The sequence below is a fragment of the Cavia porcellus genome, unplaced genomic scaffold (assembly GCF_034190915.1).
Source record: "Cavia porcellus strain 051 isolate PalLab524CR breed Dunkin Hartley unplaced genomic scaffold, mCavPor4.1 scaffold_6, whole genome shotgun sequence".
Lineage (NCBI taxonomy): Eukaryota > Metazoa > Chordata > Mammalia > Rodentia > Caviidae > Cavia > Cavia porcellus.
In genome coordinates, this window is record NW_026947489.1 from 42,419,840 (window position 1) to 42,438,770 (window position 18,931).

Consider the following 18,931-nt stretch of genomic DNA (forward strand, 5'->3'; position numbering starts at 1 on the left):
TGTGCTCACAGAGGTGTGCAACCATCATCACCAACCATTTTAAAATATTTTCATATTCAGATGAAACACATTTGGCAGAGAAATCATTTGGAAAATTCCTTCTTTGTCATGTGATTTTGTTGTTGAAAAAGATGTAAACATGTAACTTAACAAGACCATCACATTCTTGACATTTCATGTTGGAAATAACCTTTTAAGTCTATTTTTAAAACTACCAACTGACGCATTTTAGTAGATTTTAAAGCAATTATTATTAAATAATTTTTAAAACTTGTGTATACTTTTGAATGAACAACTGATTGACATAAATTTCCTAGGCAGATTGCAACATGGTTGGTGGAAAAATTTAATGTTAGTTATGGTTGAACATGCCACACAAATGATTTATTCCTTCCATTTGTACACACATGTCTCTGAGGAGCTTTGTAAAAAATTACTTAATGCTGAAGTAAGCTCACATAGAGCCACACTTTCAGATTGCTTCTCACAAGAGATTAAACCAAGAGTTTTCTAAAATAGGTTTTATTTTATGTATTTTTTTTTGTCTTTTTCGTTTTTATCAGTACCAGGGATCGAACTCACGACTGCCTGCTTACAAGGCAGGCGCTTATGCCGCTGAGCTAAATCCCCAGCCCCAATAGGTTTTATTTTAAAAAATAATACAGGCTGGGGGTTTAGCTCAGGGGCACAAGCACCTGCCTGACAAGCAAGAGGTTGTGAGTTCGATCCCTGATACCAAATATATATATATATATATATATATATATATATATATACATATATATCATATATATGTGTATAATATATATGGTGTATATATATATGTATATATATATATACACACATATATATGATAAATTAACCATAAGTTTGTTTCACAGTCATTCCATCCTTTCAAATTTCTATTTACATTTTATAATATGTATAAACATTTAAAGAGCACTATGCATATATAATTTATAAATATACATCTATCAATATGTAAATATGTACATATGGATGTTAGTGGTATATGTTCCATTTTTAAAGTGATCAGAGCACACTAGTAGAAATTGTTTTAAAACCATTGGCTTAGATCAGACCACAGTGGAGTTTTTCATAAATGGCCCAATTTGTGTGCTGTGCAAGTGCTCTCATAATTGCTTAGCTCTCCCATTGCAATAGAAAACCACCAACAGTATGAAATGATTGCATCCCAGGGCAGTTTGATTTACACAAACGGGGCAGGCTGGCCAGTCTCTGGCTGAGATGACAGAGGTTCTTTCTTGGTTTGCTCAACACCATAAGAAAGTATGTGAAAAAGGTACTGGGTCTGGGGAAGACTAGAGACCTGACCAGTTCTCATTTTGTGACGCTTGACCTCTCAGATCCCAGGCTACCATGGATCCAATATGGAGTTTGAGTGGAGTAGCGTCTCTGAAACAGCTTCTGCTCTGTGGGCCTGTGATCATGTCAACTTCTCACAGCAGTGGATCTCACTTGGGGTCAGATTTAAAAGCAGAGGTTGAAACTCCAGTTTAACTCTGTGTGTGCAAAGTGAGTGCAGGAGGAGAGAGGAGGCAGCAGCAAGAAGAGCAAGGTCAACGATTCCACTCTGAAAGATGGAAGTCCTGGACTTAACGGCTACAGAGGAATCCTCCGCAGTGCTACTGTTCTACGTGATTGCAGGATTTGTAAGACTGAAGTCTCTTCTCGCAGCTAGGATTTATGGAGCCCTTGATACTGGGTGGCTGGCCCTAATTTCTTTTCTTTCTTAAGGAAAGCTGCAGAGTGAGATGAAACATCTGCAGTGGAGTTGGGAACTAGAAATCCTCCATTTCTGCTGCCTCCTTTCCACAGGGCCATGGCTTTGGGAGAGCATCTGTCCTGAAGCTTTGTAAAATGATTGGTCTGCTCTCCCCAGTTGTGAGCAGCTATGTTGCTGTTTGCACCAGGCACAATGAGAGCTCCATGAATGCTCTTCCTGCCTCTAAGCCCCAGCCAGACTGAATTGTTTGCTTTTCCGTGTCCATGTTTCCTGACTGTGCAGTCTTGCCATTTGAGCTGGATATGGAGACCAGGCCTCTTCACTTCTCTAGTGCCAAATCCTATGCATCCTAAAAAGACAGCCTCAAATGCCTCTTTCCACAGGAAGCCTTCTCTGATCCCTTAGCTAGTTTTCTTCTTTCTTAAACTTTAAACTGCATCATCTGAAAGTCTCCTGTAATTTTTTATCACAGTTATATCCTTACACAGGTTTGGGCTTCCCTGCCAGCTTATAAGCTTTTTGCCTGGAATTTATGCATTTTGGCTTCTGCCTCAGTGGCTTGAACAGAGCGAACAATCCATCAATACCTGTTGAATGGGTGCACTGATAACAGCTCCTTTGATGTCAGTTGCCTATGAGAGTACCAAGTTATCCAGGGCCCTGTGCAGCCGTCTGTTCCCTGTCAAGGCTCACACCATGAGGTCCCACCTGAGCTGAATAAGCCATTCTTTTTCCAACATGAGGTTCCACATAGATAAGTGAATTGGTCCGAGACAGAAATGTACACAAGATTAGAAACCCTACATGTAACTTTGCATTTGTACCAAGAAAATATGTTAAAGTCAGTCATCTGCATGCTGAAGCAATACCTCCTCTATCAGGTAACAGTTTTAAAGGATTCACAATTGTATTAGTGTCTGGTCAGAAGAAAGTAGAAGCCTTCTCTGATAGTCTACTATTGGATAGAAACATGCTGATCCAGGGTGGATAAAATCCACATCACGTCCTGTAAATGTTGTCCAGGAATCTCTCTCTGATGCCTACGCTTGCCTCTCAGAAACCTAGTTTCCTGAGTCTAAAGCTTTTGATGATTTCTAATTCCATCAGCATGCCTGTGAATGATTGGTTATTTAATTCTACTTTATCTGTTAAAGCATTTACATTTTATATGGATCCTCTATTTACTTTATTTATGCTTTTAAATATGGAGGCAGGCTTTATTTGACTTGGTTTGGCCATGCTGGCTTTTTACCACATCATAGTGGGCATCTGCTTTTCTCCCTTTTCCTTAAGCAGACCCGGTCTTAGGTAAGATTTCCCCTGGCAGAACTCGGAGCACTTAAGAGCAGAGCAGACTCCTTGACTTCCTTTCCTAGCAGTAGGGAGGCTGGACCCATGAGCAGTGGTTGGCTGCCAACTCCCCTGCAAGAATTAGCGTTCTTTCCAAAGACCCAAACACGCAGGATATGTCCCTTCATTTTCCATTTCCTGTCTCCACTCAAAGTCTGTCCTTCACTCATAAAGAAGGCTGAGCAGTTCCAGCGCGTGGAGGGTAGATGGTGGGCGCTAGGTTAGCTCCTGTGATACCTCTGGAGTCAAAGGCTGCAAGCCCTCCAAATGTGCTTTCTTGTTCACATGACAGTCACTTCCTCGCCGGCAGTGCTGGAAACCATGCCCCAGTGTCGTATCTATCATTCTGTTAGAGCTTTTTGTCTCTGAAGAAGAGATCAAGGATTCAGCGGGGAGAAAAGACAGGGGAGGCTGTGCCACCCGAATGGAGGAAACTGGGAAGGAGGAAATGAATAGTAAATCTTTTTCCAATTAAGAAAAATGAGAGTGGAAGCAGAAAAGCTCCAGAGGGCACTTTTCGGGGAAGGAAGGATCATAAAAGCCTGTTACAAAAATCCATGATCCATAAATTTCCCCACATTTAAGCACTGCCTGTCTGGAGAGGACGCTGAGAATTCACTCATCTGACACAGGATATGTGACTTGACTTGGCAGTATCCACAGGCCGCATGCCGGTTCCGTCAGCAGGGCTGCACGGCCACTTTCCCTTTTGGGGATTCCCTTTAATTAGTCTCAGGCTCATAATCTCCACCTCCGTACATCTTGTTTTCATTTTTTAAGTTACTTTCTTTTGTCAGATTTTACCAATGTGATAGTGGTATCATAATTTGAAGCTCAACCATGTGATGTAATGGATTTTTATCCTGTATCACGTGATTATTTCAAATTTGGGTCTGAAACTGAAGTTTTATCTTACTTTATTGAAACAGGGTCTTCCTAAATTGCTGAACTGCCCAGGCTGGGCTCAGACTTGCCATTCCCTTATCTCAGCCTCCTGGAGTACTGGGAATACAGGAACTGCACCGGCCCCACCTTAAAATTGAAGGTTTTAGATCACTCTAAGTATAAAATATCCACAAGTTTGTAATCTTGACATTTGAGGATGCGAATAGAAATACCTGTTTCTAGGAGGTTGCGTTTGCTCATCAGATGGCAGTTTCACCCGAGTCAGCTGGTGGAATGTGCGACTCCTGACACCCTTCTCTAGAGCAGCAAGTGCTGGTCAGTTGAGGGTCCACGTCTAGACCTGTTTGCAAGAGGAAAGAGCTGGCAAAACAGTGCTGCCAGTCATTGGCACTTGGATCTATATAGTGTTCTCATGTTTTACTTTTTAAAAATTGACTGAACCAAATGTTTATTGTTCACATAATGTGTACATTAAAGCAAAATTGTTCTTTAGTAGATATGGCAGTCATAGAATATTTCCAATTAGATTTTACTTTTGTTTGACATTTTTTAAAAAAACCTAAGATCATTAAAATTCATGTTTTCATATTGAATGCATTCATATTTATTTGAAATGCTTATTCTGTGTTTAAGATTCTTATTAGACACTGAATCTTAGGTTAGGAATGTAAAGAAGACAGTAATTATGAAAACAGAAGTAATAAGTGGGCTTATCTGTGTTAGCTACATTTATACCAGCTGAATGTTAACTCAAATAGAAATTGAGAAAGGAGTTTGGGTAATTTTACCTTAATTAGCTTCCTGGCCTCTCTAGTATATCTCTTCTTCCTAAATTTCACTAAACTAACCACTGAACAGCAATATACATCTTCTCCACCATCACTCTTGCTAAACCTGTTCTTTAAAAACGTGCATGCTTGTAATCCCAGCATTCAGAAGGCTGAGGCAGGAGGACTGCCCCAAGTTCAAGGCCCACTCAGGCTATGTAGTGAGTTAGCTGAAGACAAGCCTGAACTACATAGTAAACCCCTGACTCAGGTACATCAATAGATAGATAGATAGATAGATAGATAGATAGATAGATAGATGTTTAAAAGTGGATATTTGTAGCTTAGTGCTTTTAATAGAGTGGGATATAAAAGATGGTACAAATTGTATCCCATTTGTGACAAAATGAATAGATAAAATGAGAAAAAGAAATATAAGAAGGATAGAGATATAGTTCAGTGATTGAATAGTTGTTTAGACTGCGTAAGACCTTGGGTTTGACTTCCAGCACTACAAACAAAACAAATCAAAAAGAAATGTGAGAAAATTTGTAATAAAGAATTAAATCTAGATTGTTTTAATTTTATGTCTACTGAATAGCACAGATCATTTATGAACCTTTTAAAAAATGTTACCAGTTGAAAAAGAAGTGAGAATTTATCTCATCATAACTATAATTTGAAGAATGTTTGAAAACCTTGTACCTCATCTATCATTGTAAACTACAGGTATTCATATCACATAGATTAATCTCAAAAATATAATATTATAGGAAAGATGCTAATCACAGAACTCATGTATAGATTTCTATTATGTAAAGTTTTCAAAAAACAAAATCTTAAAGAATAGAGCTATTTGGAAATGCATGCCATGGTGGCAAAACTACAAAGAAAAACAAGATAATATTAAGATCTCTCCAAGTTCAGTAATTACTTGGAGGTGATCGAAAAAGGCCACATAAGATCTCAAAGGCGTTGGTGCTATTAAAGTTGGGTACTAGATATGTGGATATTTGTTTTATTATCATGCTTTAAAGTAGTTGCACATTATGCTATTATGTGCAGGTATAGTATAATTAATGATGTCTTTTTATTTAAAGTAATAAACCCAAGCAATTAGAATCTGTCATTCTTTAAGTTTCCTGTGGCTGGGTGCATCCTTCAAAAATGAGATTCTTAGCTTGAAAATCTACTTGCTCTGGAGCAGGACCATTCTAGAACATTCTAGAATCTCCTATAACTCAGAGTCAAAATCAAAACTCTTGTCTCCTTCTCTACATGATCTATCAGATCTGATGTGTTGTCTGAACAAGATATTGTAGTCATAATGGTGGTAAGAATCAGCCTGCTATGGAAGACACAAGAAGATGTTTCTCTCTTCCTTGTGCTCTAAAGTATATTTCCCCCTTCATGGTCTGTGGTTAAAGAACCTGTGTGATTATGGGATGTCGGGGCTGTGTAAAGGAAATGATAGGCTGGCAGTGATAAATGGCCATGGCATAAGCAGAATGCTAAAATTTATAACCACACAATATTTTATTATTGAGAAACCAAATGTATGGTCAGTGTACCAACTGTAGTGACTCGAACGTGGTTATATATGAAGAGACAGAGTGGAAAAGGGCAAATAGATGGAGTTAAAGAAGCATCCAACTCCTCCTGGGTAATTTTCTTTAAACCTTGTATCTCTGTGCACCTTCAGCCTTGTAAAAGGCACAGCAAAGACCCCTATAATGACATGATACATTAAAGAGGCCCTCTAAATCAAGGAGGGCTTCTTTCACTGTTGGCTCTTAATGAACTTTTAAACATATTGTGGGATTTGTTTGTTTGTTTGTTTTCCTTTCATTTTTCTCTTTTTAAGACAGGGTCTCATCGTGCACTTCAGGCTAGCCTCCAACTCAGTATGTCCCCCAGATTGGCCTTGAACTTACAATGATCTTCCTGCCTCAGCCTCCAAGTGCTAGGATTGTAGGTGTGTGCCATCACACCCTGATCTCAACATATTTTGGCCAGAAAAAATATTTTTATTAAAATATTTCTCCATTGTACTTTTTAATTGGCTTTCTTTTAAGGACCTCAAGGAAAAACTTCAGAGTTGGACTCTATGTGCATTAGATGAAACCACAATACTATACACACTACCAATAAACAAAATCATACTTAAGAGCCTAAAATGCACCTATAAACTTCTTTTAACTTTCAAACATACTGTAAGTTTGCTGGACAAATATGGCTCACTTCAGTAGCTCTGGATTTTCCCTCCTGATCACAGCATGGCCTGAGATTTGCTGAGAGTGTTTGAGAAGTTTAGAGTTCATTGGCTGCATTTGGAAAATCTGCTTGCATTGCACATTAGGAAAGAAAATCCCTGGAGATTTTGGTATACGAAAAAGAACAATGAAAGTATGTATGAGTCATCTTTGCCTGCACATAGTTGATGAGTTGATATTTTCAACCCACATGAAGTTTTAAGTCTTGAAATTGGATCCCATATTAAGAGAGTGGTATTGATAGTCAATAATGACGGCAATAAAAATAATAATAGTGGTAGGAATAATAATAATGTCTTCTTCCTGGAGGTGACCTGCATCTGAAGTAGAAGCTGTGGAAATCTCCTTAGGTCCAGCAGGACAGTGCTGTGATTGTCTCGATTACCAGCTGGAAGTTTCCTTTTACCAACACTGTTTGCTCTCAAATGATTCGTCACATGAAATTGGAAGTACAGAGGTACAGAGTGATTAGTGCTGATCTTGGGATCCAGCCAACTGTCTACTGGTCTACAAGTGGTTATAAGTAGTGGACCTGAGTAGGATTCATTCTTTTAGATGGTTAATTTATGCAGAGTGTTGGAATTTTAGGTGCACCATTCTTTTTGAGAGTATATAAATGTGGCAGAAACAATTAGGGAAAACAGAGACTTAGAAACTCTGATCTGAGGGCAGTATTTCATAACTGGATCTCATTATAGCTCAGGCCTCTTATTTTCTCTGAGTTTTTTCTCACTGAATCTGTGAGCTTGCTCATGTACCCGTGTGTGTAGATGCATTTACCTGCCACCGTGAATACTGAAAGCCCAAAAGGGTTTCACAACAATTCAAATTCTGTTCAGTGGCATTCTTATAAGCTTTCAATTGGGTGGTAGTTCTCTAGCTGTGAAGTTGTAGAAGGGGATCCCCAAATTCTTGTTTGCATCAAATATATTCTGTAGTCTGATAAATAACTGCTTTGTATAAGAAGTAATCATTTTCAAATATGTATATGTTTATAAAATGAGAATCCTTTTTATGGATTGTAGGATTTATATTTTGTGTAATGCTTTATTAATAAGTAATAAAACTATAAGCAACTGTCATGCTATCTTAATTTTTTCTTGATATTTTAATAGTACTCATTCTTAAAATGTTAGAAACCACTGCTGTACAACATACTGAAGATTAAATCTTTTTCCTAAGCCTATAGTTAGTGATAGATTCTCTTAATATGTGTTGTTCTAACTTGGCTATTTGAAATGACAAACTACAGAGGTATAAATTGAAAAAACTATAGGACTTGAAGAGAATTTTTACAGAATCTTTTGAGTCTTAAGTGAACACACCTATTTCACTTTTCAAAATCCCTATGTTAGGCAATAGGAAAAAAATATAAAACTCAAAATGTCCATCCATCAGAAATGGTTATTCTGTGGATTCCCATTCAGTACATGGTAAAAATACGATCTGACTTAGCAAGTCATAAAGCATATTACTACTTTTTTTAAGTATCAAAATGATGGGTCTATCATATATCCTGCGTATCATACAAAATGCAAAAAGATGTAATATAGCAAGATTGCAAACTAAAACTCAATTTAATGATTTGGTATTATCAGTTAATTATTCAAAGCAGTACTATGATTCTCATCATAAAATAATTAAATGTATATTTGCTATAGACTATACTGTACTTACTTTTCTTCCTCTGTGAGTCATTAATGCTCCTAAACATATAAAACCAGACCCCTGCCCCAATAAAATGGGTCTTATATTCAATTTTTAAACAAAGTTTCCTGCTTAGACATCTTGTTCTGTTAATAAGATGCTATTGCCAGCCCTTTACTTGAAAACCATAAAGAGCATATCTTGAAGTCTCAAATCAGAAAATTAGCAGAATGAGAAAAAAAGACAAAACAATGAAATGCAGTAAGAACAATTTCTTCAAACTATGGAGAGCAGAAAGTAAAATTATCTTAAGAATTTTGCCAGTGTGGCAAAAGCCATGAGAAATACGGTGCTTGATGGGGACTATGGGGTGAAGCTGTGATCAGGAGAGAGGATGACTAATGTGTGTCCCCACAAACCCTGCCAGGCCTTCCTTCTCTCTTCTGCAATGTGTTTGGACCTCACTCACCCCAGTGTAAAGGCGCAAAATGGTTTTCAAGTAAAGGACTAACAATAGCATTGTATTAACAGAACAAGATGTCTTAGCAGGAACTCCATGATTTCCTTATTTGCAGGTCTGCAATACTTTTATTTATTTGAATTTAATATCTAAAGATCCAGTATATAACATAGTCATCCATTTAGCTGACTCTACTGAGACAGCAGAGCTCTGCTGTTAAGGGTCTAAAATAGCTTTGCTGCTAAAGGCACAGCTATACTCTAGGATTTTCTTGTTGCATGGGTCTGGTTTTTCATAGCATGTAAAACAAAAGTCTTTTAGCAGTAGTTCTGGGAGTAGAAGAGACAGTCTTCTCTACTACTTCTTATCACGAATCAAAGAGCATGACACAAAGTCCTCTCTATTTCTTCATGACACAAATCAAAGAATACCATATAATGGCAACAGACTTTTGAAATTGTTTGTGCTTTGTCATAGGTGTATATATGCATGCTTGAGCATTACACACTATAGATTCTCTTTCTCCCAAATATCTAACAAGTCATTTTGCTGTTGACAACACTGACCTTCCTGCAGAAAGGAGGATCGTGCTCTTGAGTGTGTGTGGCACAAGATGATCAACAGCAGGTATCAAGAAGTACAGAATGCGTCATTGTAAATCCTCTTACAACCAGCATGGAAAGGAAGTTCATGGAATCTGGTCAAATGTTTTATTTAATAGGGAGTTGCTTAGTAGATTTTCTATTAATTGCCAGACTTTAAAATAATAGATGACAATAAAGTACATTTGATTAAAATTGTTTTTAAAACAGTTCAATTTCCCTAGAGGATTCAGAGAAACTTTGAGATCCTACAATGGCTACTGTGTTACCTGGAAATATCTGTTGTTCTGTAGGATGTGTACATACTGGTTAATACTGGCATCTGCTGGATTTTCATGGAAGGAATAATTGGGTTGTTCAGCTTTTATTGTAATTTAGTGGTTAGTTAGTTATGATTTTTACTAGTCATCAGCATTTCAAATAAGTTTAAATCTGGTTTGTGGAAAATCCCAAATGTTAGTACTTTGCCTTTAACTAGAACATAATGCAAAGCTTGTGCTATCATTCAGACATATTTGGGGCCCTGTCTACTTGTCTGTATTTTTGGACAAATTCTTTTTTTTGTAAAATTAGCACTCCTATACATTGCTGGTATTAAATACCTTTCAGGAGAGTAGTTTACTAGTGCCTTTCAAAAGCCTTCAAAATAATAATAAACTCAAGGAATTCTAACTTCTGAGAAGTTTTGCTAAGTAAGTGCATAAATGGAAAAACAGTGCATATAACCATGTCCTTTGCAGCATTGTTTACAGGAACATAAAGGTGAAAGACAGCCTTAAATTTCCAGCAATAGAAAATTCATTAAATTATAGTGTATCCATGTAATTACTAGATGTGTGCATATATACATAAAATGCTATTTCTGTTGACAACATATTTTGTTAATATGTTAAATAATAAATTAGGTAAATTTAAAAATCATTTAGAAATGATATAATACCATGATCCCACTTTATAAAATGTAAATATCTATGCACACATAGAGAAATGCCCTGTAGACTATGTCATGTATTATACATATATGTATGATATCAACATCATGTTCATGTATTCATCATATATCATATATTCATATGTGGTAGAATCCAAGAAAGATGGCATTTTACTTTTGGCCTTTATATGCTTTGTATTGTCTGATTTTTAAAAATAGTCTTATTTTTAGAAAAAAAAGTGAATGTTTTCAATTTTTAAGCAAAAAAGTAATAAACTTGTGGTGTAAGCATGAAGGTTAGATTGCTTTGGGAAATGCTTAAAAGCTTGGGAGATGTATTTTGCTTCACATGGTAAGGGTTAACGTAGAGAGTTTCACATATCTGAAGCCATTGGTATGGACACAATTTCAATGATGAAGAATAAAGTAAACTGACAACACCCTCGAGGTGGTAACAGGGCAGGTCACAATTAGACTTTTTATTGCTGTTCTTACCATTGTAGATAGTCTTTACATTGGCTTCCCTTAATATTAATGAAAGAGCTTTATAAATTTGCCCCAGAAACTGTGTATCTTAGGAAAAGTCCTTTCAATAGGGAGGGACCATCGATAAATTTTCAGCTACAATAATTGAGAGGAGAGGATGGACAGGATCCAGTTATTCAGGTCACTCCTCTGATGAAACACCTTAGAGGAAGAAAGGGTCAGTGTGCCCTGGCCCAAGCGGCAAGTCTAGATCAGGTCAAAGGCAAAAGCTAGCAACGCCCAGCTACGAGGTTCACTGGGTATGTGGAAGGGAGAAAACAGAAAATCTCAATTTTTCAAATACACTGGGAAATGAGATCTTAGAATCAGATTCCCACAGGAGAAACGATGCTACTTTTGACATAGGGATGCCCCACATGGAGATTTTATGTCCTGAAAGAGGAAGGTCCCAACTACTAGCTATGACCTCAGAGCTGATCCACAGAGCTAAAAGAACAAATTAAGACTTTCTGTTTGATTAGCTTGGGAAGTCGTCATAAGGACTCTTCTGTCTGTCCTGGCCAAAGCTATCTACTGAGAAATAAGCCAAAAGACTATTAGGCCAAGAATCTGAAAGGCGAAGCCAAACCACTGGGAAGAGCTTTTCACAGCAAACTACAATGTGATTGAGTTAGAAAAGAACGTTCGCGTTATATCGTATTGTCACCTCAAACTCCACAAGTCTAAAATTGAACTCATCTTTCCTCATAAAGCAGCTTCTAAACTTTCCTAGTAACAACAAAGAATGGCAGTTTAGAAGGCTTCGTCATAACATATCCATTATCTGTTTCCATTGTCAGACACAGACAAGGAAATTTAACTCAGAGTAATCAACGGCTGCATGTTCCTGAGAGCTCAGTTCTGGAAACCAAGTGTCCTAAGTCCTAATCTAGTCACCCATTAACTCCACCACACTGCCCTTCTCTCCATATTTGTGGAAAATTACCAGTCCATTTTATAGAATCACTAAATGATACTTTATTTATATTGGCTTGTGAGTACTGCATACAAGCAGATTTTAGTAACATGATGTCAGATTTTTTTCAAGTAGCAAAGAGCAAACCAACCTTCATTTTTTTAATCTTTAGTTTTATAACATATGTAGGTGAAAGCAACATTTGTAGCATTTTTATTGTTGAAGTCAAAAGATGACATAAATAAAATAAAGTCCTACATTCAAGCCTAAAAATGCCTGGTTAGTAAATTTAACACAAACAAACCATCCATCAGTCGTACTATATGACTGATTGTAATATATGACTGATTGTTGGTGTCTGATGGTTCTGATGTTTGGTTTTCTTAATTAGAAACATATTTTGGCTTTATAGTTATATAAAAACTACCCACATATTCTACATGTCAGAATGCTAATACAGAATGCTAACAGAATGTAAGACTGCATTGTACATTCTGTTAGCATTTTGTATTATACCCTTCAAAATTTACTAAGAGAGTGGATCTCATGTTAAGTGTTCCCATCACAATTTTAAAAAGGATTATTAATAAGAAACATTTACATATCTAGACTTCTATTTGCAGATATGTAAGATTATAATAAAAATATTATAACTTTGTAGCATAAAAAGTGGCTCCTGCAATTCAGCTTCATGTCTATCTCCTTGCAGCTGGTGCCCCCCCCATGCCAGCCTTCCCTAGGCTAGCAGTTCTACCCAAGCCTCCTGGCATTCTGTCTCTGTGCCAAAAACAGTCTAGCAAACCATGCAGACTATTTCCTTTTGACTTTGAGCATCTGGTATCCCACAGCCTCAATTCTTTATTTGGAAACAAGTATTATGGGAAACATTTCTAGCATAGTAATACTGATTGTACAATTTCCCCAAGTAGGCATTTACCTCAATGGAAACTAACAACTAAGTAAAAGGTACCCATGTGGATCTCTCTGTGGCTTTTCTACCTACCAGCCCTTGGGATTCCAGCTAAATACACCTGCAGTGACTGCTGTGCCCAGTATGTGAGTGACAGGACTCCAAAGGATGTTTTAGAGAACACTTCGAGTCCTTAGGAGGAGCTGCCACCACTTCATCAGGCACTGAATTAAAAGTGCCTACTGTCAGTAACATCGCCTGTCTCCAGTGAGAAAAACAAAATCCAACCAGAGAGCTCCTGCTTTTGCTTTTAATAAGCCATTTGGGTCTATTAACATCAAATTCTTGATTTGATAGCATAACTTGGGTCTTTTCTGGCCTTTTGAGACATAGCCTGCACAAATGATTCATACCACCTACTAAATCTTTTAGTAAGTGTTTCATTATTTGCAGTTCAGTGCTTTGGGTATCTGTTGCTAAGTCTTACACGTGGTAATCAGCTTAGGAAAGAAACCTAAATGTGCTCACCCACAGTCTCCAAACACAGTCTCCTTTTGTGTACATTTGGTAGCTTCAGCTATTTAATCATAGTAAATTGCCCTCTGCAGTTACTGGATTAATACTTTTCAAATACTCAAAAATTTGAAAAATAATCAAGTGATGGGCCATCTTGCTAGAACTCTGTGGTTCATTAATAAGCAAGTTCAGAAAAAGGATTGTACCTTCCTGCCAAGAAGCTGATGAAAACAGCTGGCTGCAGATATGCTCAGTTTGTCTTTGCAATGTTGCAGAATCGCCTATCAGAGAAATGACGATGATGAAGAAGAGGCTGCCCGGGAACGGCGCCGCCGAGCCCGACAGGAGAGGCTGCGGCAGAAGCAAGAGGAGGAATCCTTGGGACAGGTGACTGACCAGCTGGAGGTTCATGCCCAGAACAGGTACTGTGCACTTCACAGAGGGGACACCCTTGATCCTAGCCAGTGGATGCAATTTGTCAGTTAAAGCATTCCTTTCCAGCCCAACTCAGCCCTTTATCATGGATCTTACTGGTTTGTTTGTGGCTACTTTGAGCAGCAAGTCAGATTAGACGATCAAGCTGATATGAACATTTGGATACCACTGTTCCCTACACAGAAGCACAAAACTAGGAACCCTTGTCCCTTGGGAAGTGGTTCAGAACTGGGGAACATAGCAAAGAGGACACAGGTGTGATCTCTGGGCTTCATCTGAATCCCGATGTGGCCTTTCACTAATTATGTTTCTTCATCTAAATAGAAATAAAAACTGTACCTTCCATGAGAGGATATTAAGTAACTCTGAAATTATGTGATAATGCATGTAAAAAGCACAGGACTTTCCATATAGCAAGCACTCAATAAATGTCATTGTTATCAGAGTGTTACAGAGGAGAGCAGCATCCAGTGCCTTTGTATGTTTAAGCTGAAGGATGAGGGACGAAAAAAAAATTTTTTTAAATGACATTCACCAAGGCTTTTCCTAAATCTAGTTATTAGTGAAGAGTCAACAGTGGTTTTAAAAGATAAATATTAGTCTGTAGTTTTCTGCTGCTAAAGTCTTGCTTCTACTTGTATTTCTCTTCTGCGGTCACATTTTATAATTAGTTATTTTGTGATGTTAATTGAATTCAAAATTCTTTTTCAGGAAAACATTCTGGTGTGTGAATACATGGCTCATCTCTGACATATTAATTGGCAACAAAAAACATATTCTCCTTGTGGTTATATAGCTGTAATTAGCACATAATATATGATGATTGTCTTCATGATTTATAAAAAGTTAAAGAAAGATTTATTGGAATCTGTTGGGTTCTTAAGTGTATTTTAGTCTAGCCAGCACCCTGAAATTTTGTATACCTTTCTAAATATTATTAGATTTCAGTTTATCACAAAGCCTTGTGTGTATACATTTCCCCTTAAATTCTAAATTTTTATCTTTTCATGGACATTTAATCCTCAGAGATCTAATTCATAGAGATAGAATCCTGCAGCAATAGCTAAGGCTGAGAAGGCTTAAAATCTAAGCTTTACTGTATTCTGTTGTTTAATATGAAATGCGTTTTTCCAAAATTAAGTGACCTTGAACATCAAAGGGCCACATTTGGTATAAACCATGAAATCTTATGGCATTTCTAAACATTGCAAGATACATGCTTCCAACTCTGGTGTCAGTTCTGATATCACATGACTAGCTGTTTGCTTCCAAGAGAGACCAACACACTTGGCCTGGGCAGTGTCCAGCATCCCACAAGAGTGAAGGAGATGATGGACATGGTACAGTTTGGTTTTTTAGAGATTATCTTTTCTTTTTTTTTTTTTTTTTTTTTTCTTTTTCTTTTTTTATCGGTACCGGGGATCGAACCCTCAACTGCCTGCTTGCAAGGCAGGTGCTTATGCTGCTGAGCTAAATCCCCAGCCCCTTATGTTTTCTTTTTTTAAATCAATATTAAACTTAACCTTTATCCACAATAGAGAAAAAGACAAGAAGCCCTTTGTTCATGAAAATCGTGTCAAGGAAGGTAAATACTATATTTATTAGTTAAGACAATGCTGCTGCTATGACAATAAGCCCCTAAATTGTAGTAATTTGACACAACAACCCCTACCCAGTCCAGTGGGGTATTTCCATCTAGTTGGTGGAACCAGTCACATATCTTCCTTGTCTCTGGAAACCTTGTAGAAGGGTAGAGTCTTCTAATCTAGGCCACAGACAGAAACAGGGAGGACAGAGAATGCTCCTCTGTTTCTTCTTCTTCTCCCCCACCCCCCCCAGACAATACAGGGAAATTGGTACAGAACTTAACAGCAGGATGCTGGCATAACAGTAGTAGGTACCATAGTATATCTTGTTATCTTCACAAGAGTTGTCCAGTCAATTAGGTGTAGCAAAATCAAACCTAAAACAGAATGTTATAAAACCAATTGAAAGAGAATATTGAAAAAGCAAAACAATTAATCATAACAAAACAAAACAGTGAAAACATTTGCCTTCAAACAGAAGATAGAAGGAAATCCCCGATATTTGCTATACCGCATACGGTTATCCTCCCAAGAGATGCTCAGACCTCTGTCCCCAGCTGCTAATGCAGGGAGGGGGGTGCGGCGGGGGGGGGGGGGATTGAATGTTTGATTCTCAACCCGTGTGCCTGTAGGCTCACAGGAGATGCTGACGGGTCCTCTTGCTGGCTCATGCTGGAGGCACTTACCAAGAGGGCAGGCGAATTGCTTTCTTGTGCAGCCATCTAAATCCCACCATGGCCAGATCCTCCTCTGCCTCTTAATTATCTTGGCCTAGACACATTGCTTCTGCTCACATTTCAATAGCAATTGTTTGTCACGTGGTCCTGCCTAAGTACCAGGAAGCAGAGAAGTAGGAACTGTAATTCTGATTGGCCATCACCTACCCCCATGACTGTGGAAAGAGGAGCATGGATTGTGAGGGACACTTGGATGTCTCTCCCATGGGACTCACTGGCACCATTATAGAATCTCCACATTGAACCATATACCTTCCTTCCACTTCAGATTGCACCAAGCCAGATCAAGAATTCCGTAGAATTCCATAGAATACTACACGACCCTGCAAGCATTCACTCCTTATTTTGACTTGATCCTTATCTCAGTTTGAGTTCCCAAAGAAGCAAATCCTAAAACAAAGATTTGAGCATCAAGAGTTTATTTGTTGGTGCTTTTCTTTCAATTTTTAGTTCTATTAGTACATGTTTGCTGTACAATTCATTGATTTGTAGAGTGATCCCAGGAAACACTGGAGGGATGTCGGGCAGTGAGACAGGGAAGGGAAGGAAGCCAAATACAAGTATGGTGGGCATCTGGAACCTAACTCCACTGGAAAGCCCAAGAGCCCATGTGGAACACGTACCTCTGAGTTTCCAACTCAGAGGGAAAGGAAAGCTAAAGTCCTGATACACTGATGCCACCAGTTTTTGTTTGAAGAATCCCTTGGTGCCATTCATACCCAAAGCACTGCCAGCAAGTTGAGAACATGTCAGAGAGGCCAAAGGTAAAGACCTGCATGGGTTCCAATGAAATGCAGGCAGGGGTGTACTAAAATACCCACCAGAAGAGCCCGTGGGCATAGACTCCTGATGTCTGTACTCTGGTCTTAGCAACGCTGGCTGTGAATGTAGCTGACTGATTAATCAGCAAGCTGTTTTTGTGCTGCTCTCTCTGTTTGACAGTGTCCCTGATGAGGAGGCCAAGCCAACCACCACAAACACTCAGGCAGAAGGTGATGAGGAGGCTGCATTACTGGAGCGTCTGGCTCGGAGAGAAGAGAGACGCCAAAAACGTCTTCAGGAAGCACTAGAGCGGCAGAAGGAGTTTGATCCAACAATAGCAGATTCCAGTCTGTCACAGCCAAGCCAAAGAATGCAGAACAACCTAGTAGAGAATGAGACTGCGGAGAAGGAAGAAAAAAGGGAGAGTCGCCAAGAAAGATACGAGATGGAAGAAACAGAGATCGTTACCAAGTCCTACCAGAAGAATGACTGGCAGGATGCTGAAGACAGAAAGAGAGAAGAAAAAGAAAAGGAGGAAGAGGAAGCAGAGAAGCCAAAGCAAGGGAGCATTGGAGAAAACCAGGTAGAGGGGCTGGTAGAAGAGAAAACAGCAGAGATTCAAGAGGAGACGGTGGTAACGGTGATGAAAAATGGGCAGATTAGTGCAGAAGAGTCTAAACCAGAGGAGGAGAGGGACCGAGGCTCAGGGGAGGCTTCCCATAATGAAAAGATGGAAGAGGAAGAGCGAGAAAGAGCTGAGGCAGAGAGGTTAAGGTTAGAAGCAGAAGAAAGAGAAAGGATTAAAGCTGAGCAAGAAAAAGAGATAGCACAGGAGAGAGCAAGAATTGAAGCAGAAGAAAAAGCGGCTGCACAAGAAAGGGAAAGGAAAGAGGCAGAAGAGAGGGAGAAGACCAAGGAGGAGGAGAGAAGAAGGGCGGAGGAGGAGAGAAGGGTGGAGGAGGAGAGGAGGGCAGAGGAGGAGAGAAGGGCAGAGGAGGAGAGAAGGGCGGAGGAGGAGAGAAGAGCAGAGGAGGAGAGAAAGGCCGCGGAAAAGAGAAAGGTGGAGGAGGAGAAAAGGGCCGAGGAGGAAAGGCAGAGAGCCAAGGCAGAGGAGGAGGCTAGGATAGAAGAGCAAAAACGAAAAAAGCAGCTAGAAGAGAAAAAAAAAGAAATGCAAGACACAAAGATGACAGGGGAGAAAGGAAAAGACAAAAGAGAAGGGAAATGGGTAAATGAAAAGAAAGTGCAAGAAGATAAGCCTCAGACAGCTGTCCTAAAGAAACAGGTACAGTAAACAACTTGCACCTAGTGTGTGATGCCTGTGACTTATGAGAAATGTAATGCACATCGAATTTGGCCGGAGGCCACACGCACACAGTCCAGTGCTTGATCGTTTGGCAAGCTGTTCATTTTTTTCAAGTCATAGCAATACGCAAGCATGAAGCAATCAATGGATGACTAAGTATATAGCCAACCAAATTTATTGGGCCAACCAGAGGGAGATGAATTGCTCTGTGCAGGGTTGTTATGACTGCCAAAAAAATGAATTAACCCAATGATGACGAATGTGGCAGTGCTGTGTTGACTTATGTGTCTGCATCTGCATCTGAATGCATTCTTTAACATCTTTCCTTTATCTGTAGGTCTACATGAGGCAGGAGGCCCTTAACTTTCCGTTTCTTCTATGTATCAAATTTAAAAATGGTCAACTGGGCCTGATGGTGTCTGACTGTGATCCCAGCACTCTGGGAAGCTGAGCCAAGTTCAAGCCCAGCCCAAACAATTTAGAGACTTAGAAAGATCTTGTCTCAAGATAAAATATAAAAAAGATCTGGGGATGTAGATCAGCGTAAAGGACCTG

General features: G+C 38.8%; 1 protein-coding gene across 8 annotated transcripts in view; it reads left to right on the forward strand.

The window, feature by feature from the left end:
- Positions 1-18,931, forward strand: part of Cald1 (caldesmon 1) — a 170,940-nt gene that overhangs the window by 119,063 nt on the left and 32,946 nt on the right. For 6 of the 8 annotated variants that reach the window (XM_063250525.1, XM_063250524.1, XM_013158642.3 and 3 more), the window contains 2 exons: positions 13,826-13,972; positions 17,251-17,653. In XM_063250525.1, coding sequence (XP_063106595.1) covers positions 13,826-13,972; positions 17,251-17,653 — 550 coding nt within the window. Of the gene's footprint in view, positions 1-13,825; positions 13,973-17,250; positions 18,356-18,931 lie in introns of all 8 variants that reach the window. The other 2 variants (XM_013158637.2, XM_013158639.3) reach the window with 1 other exon arrangement.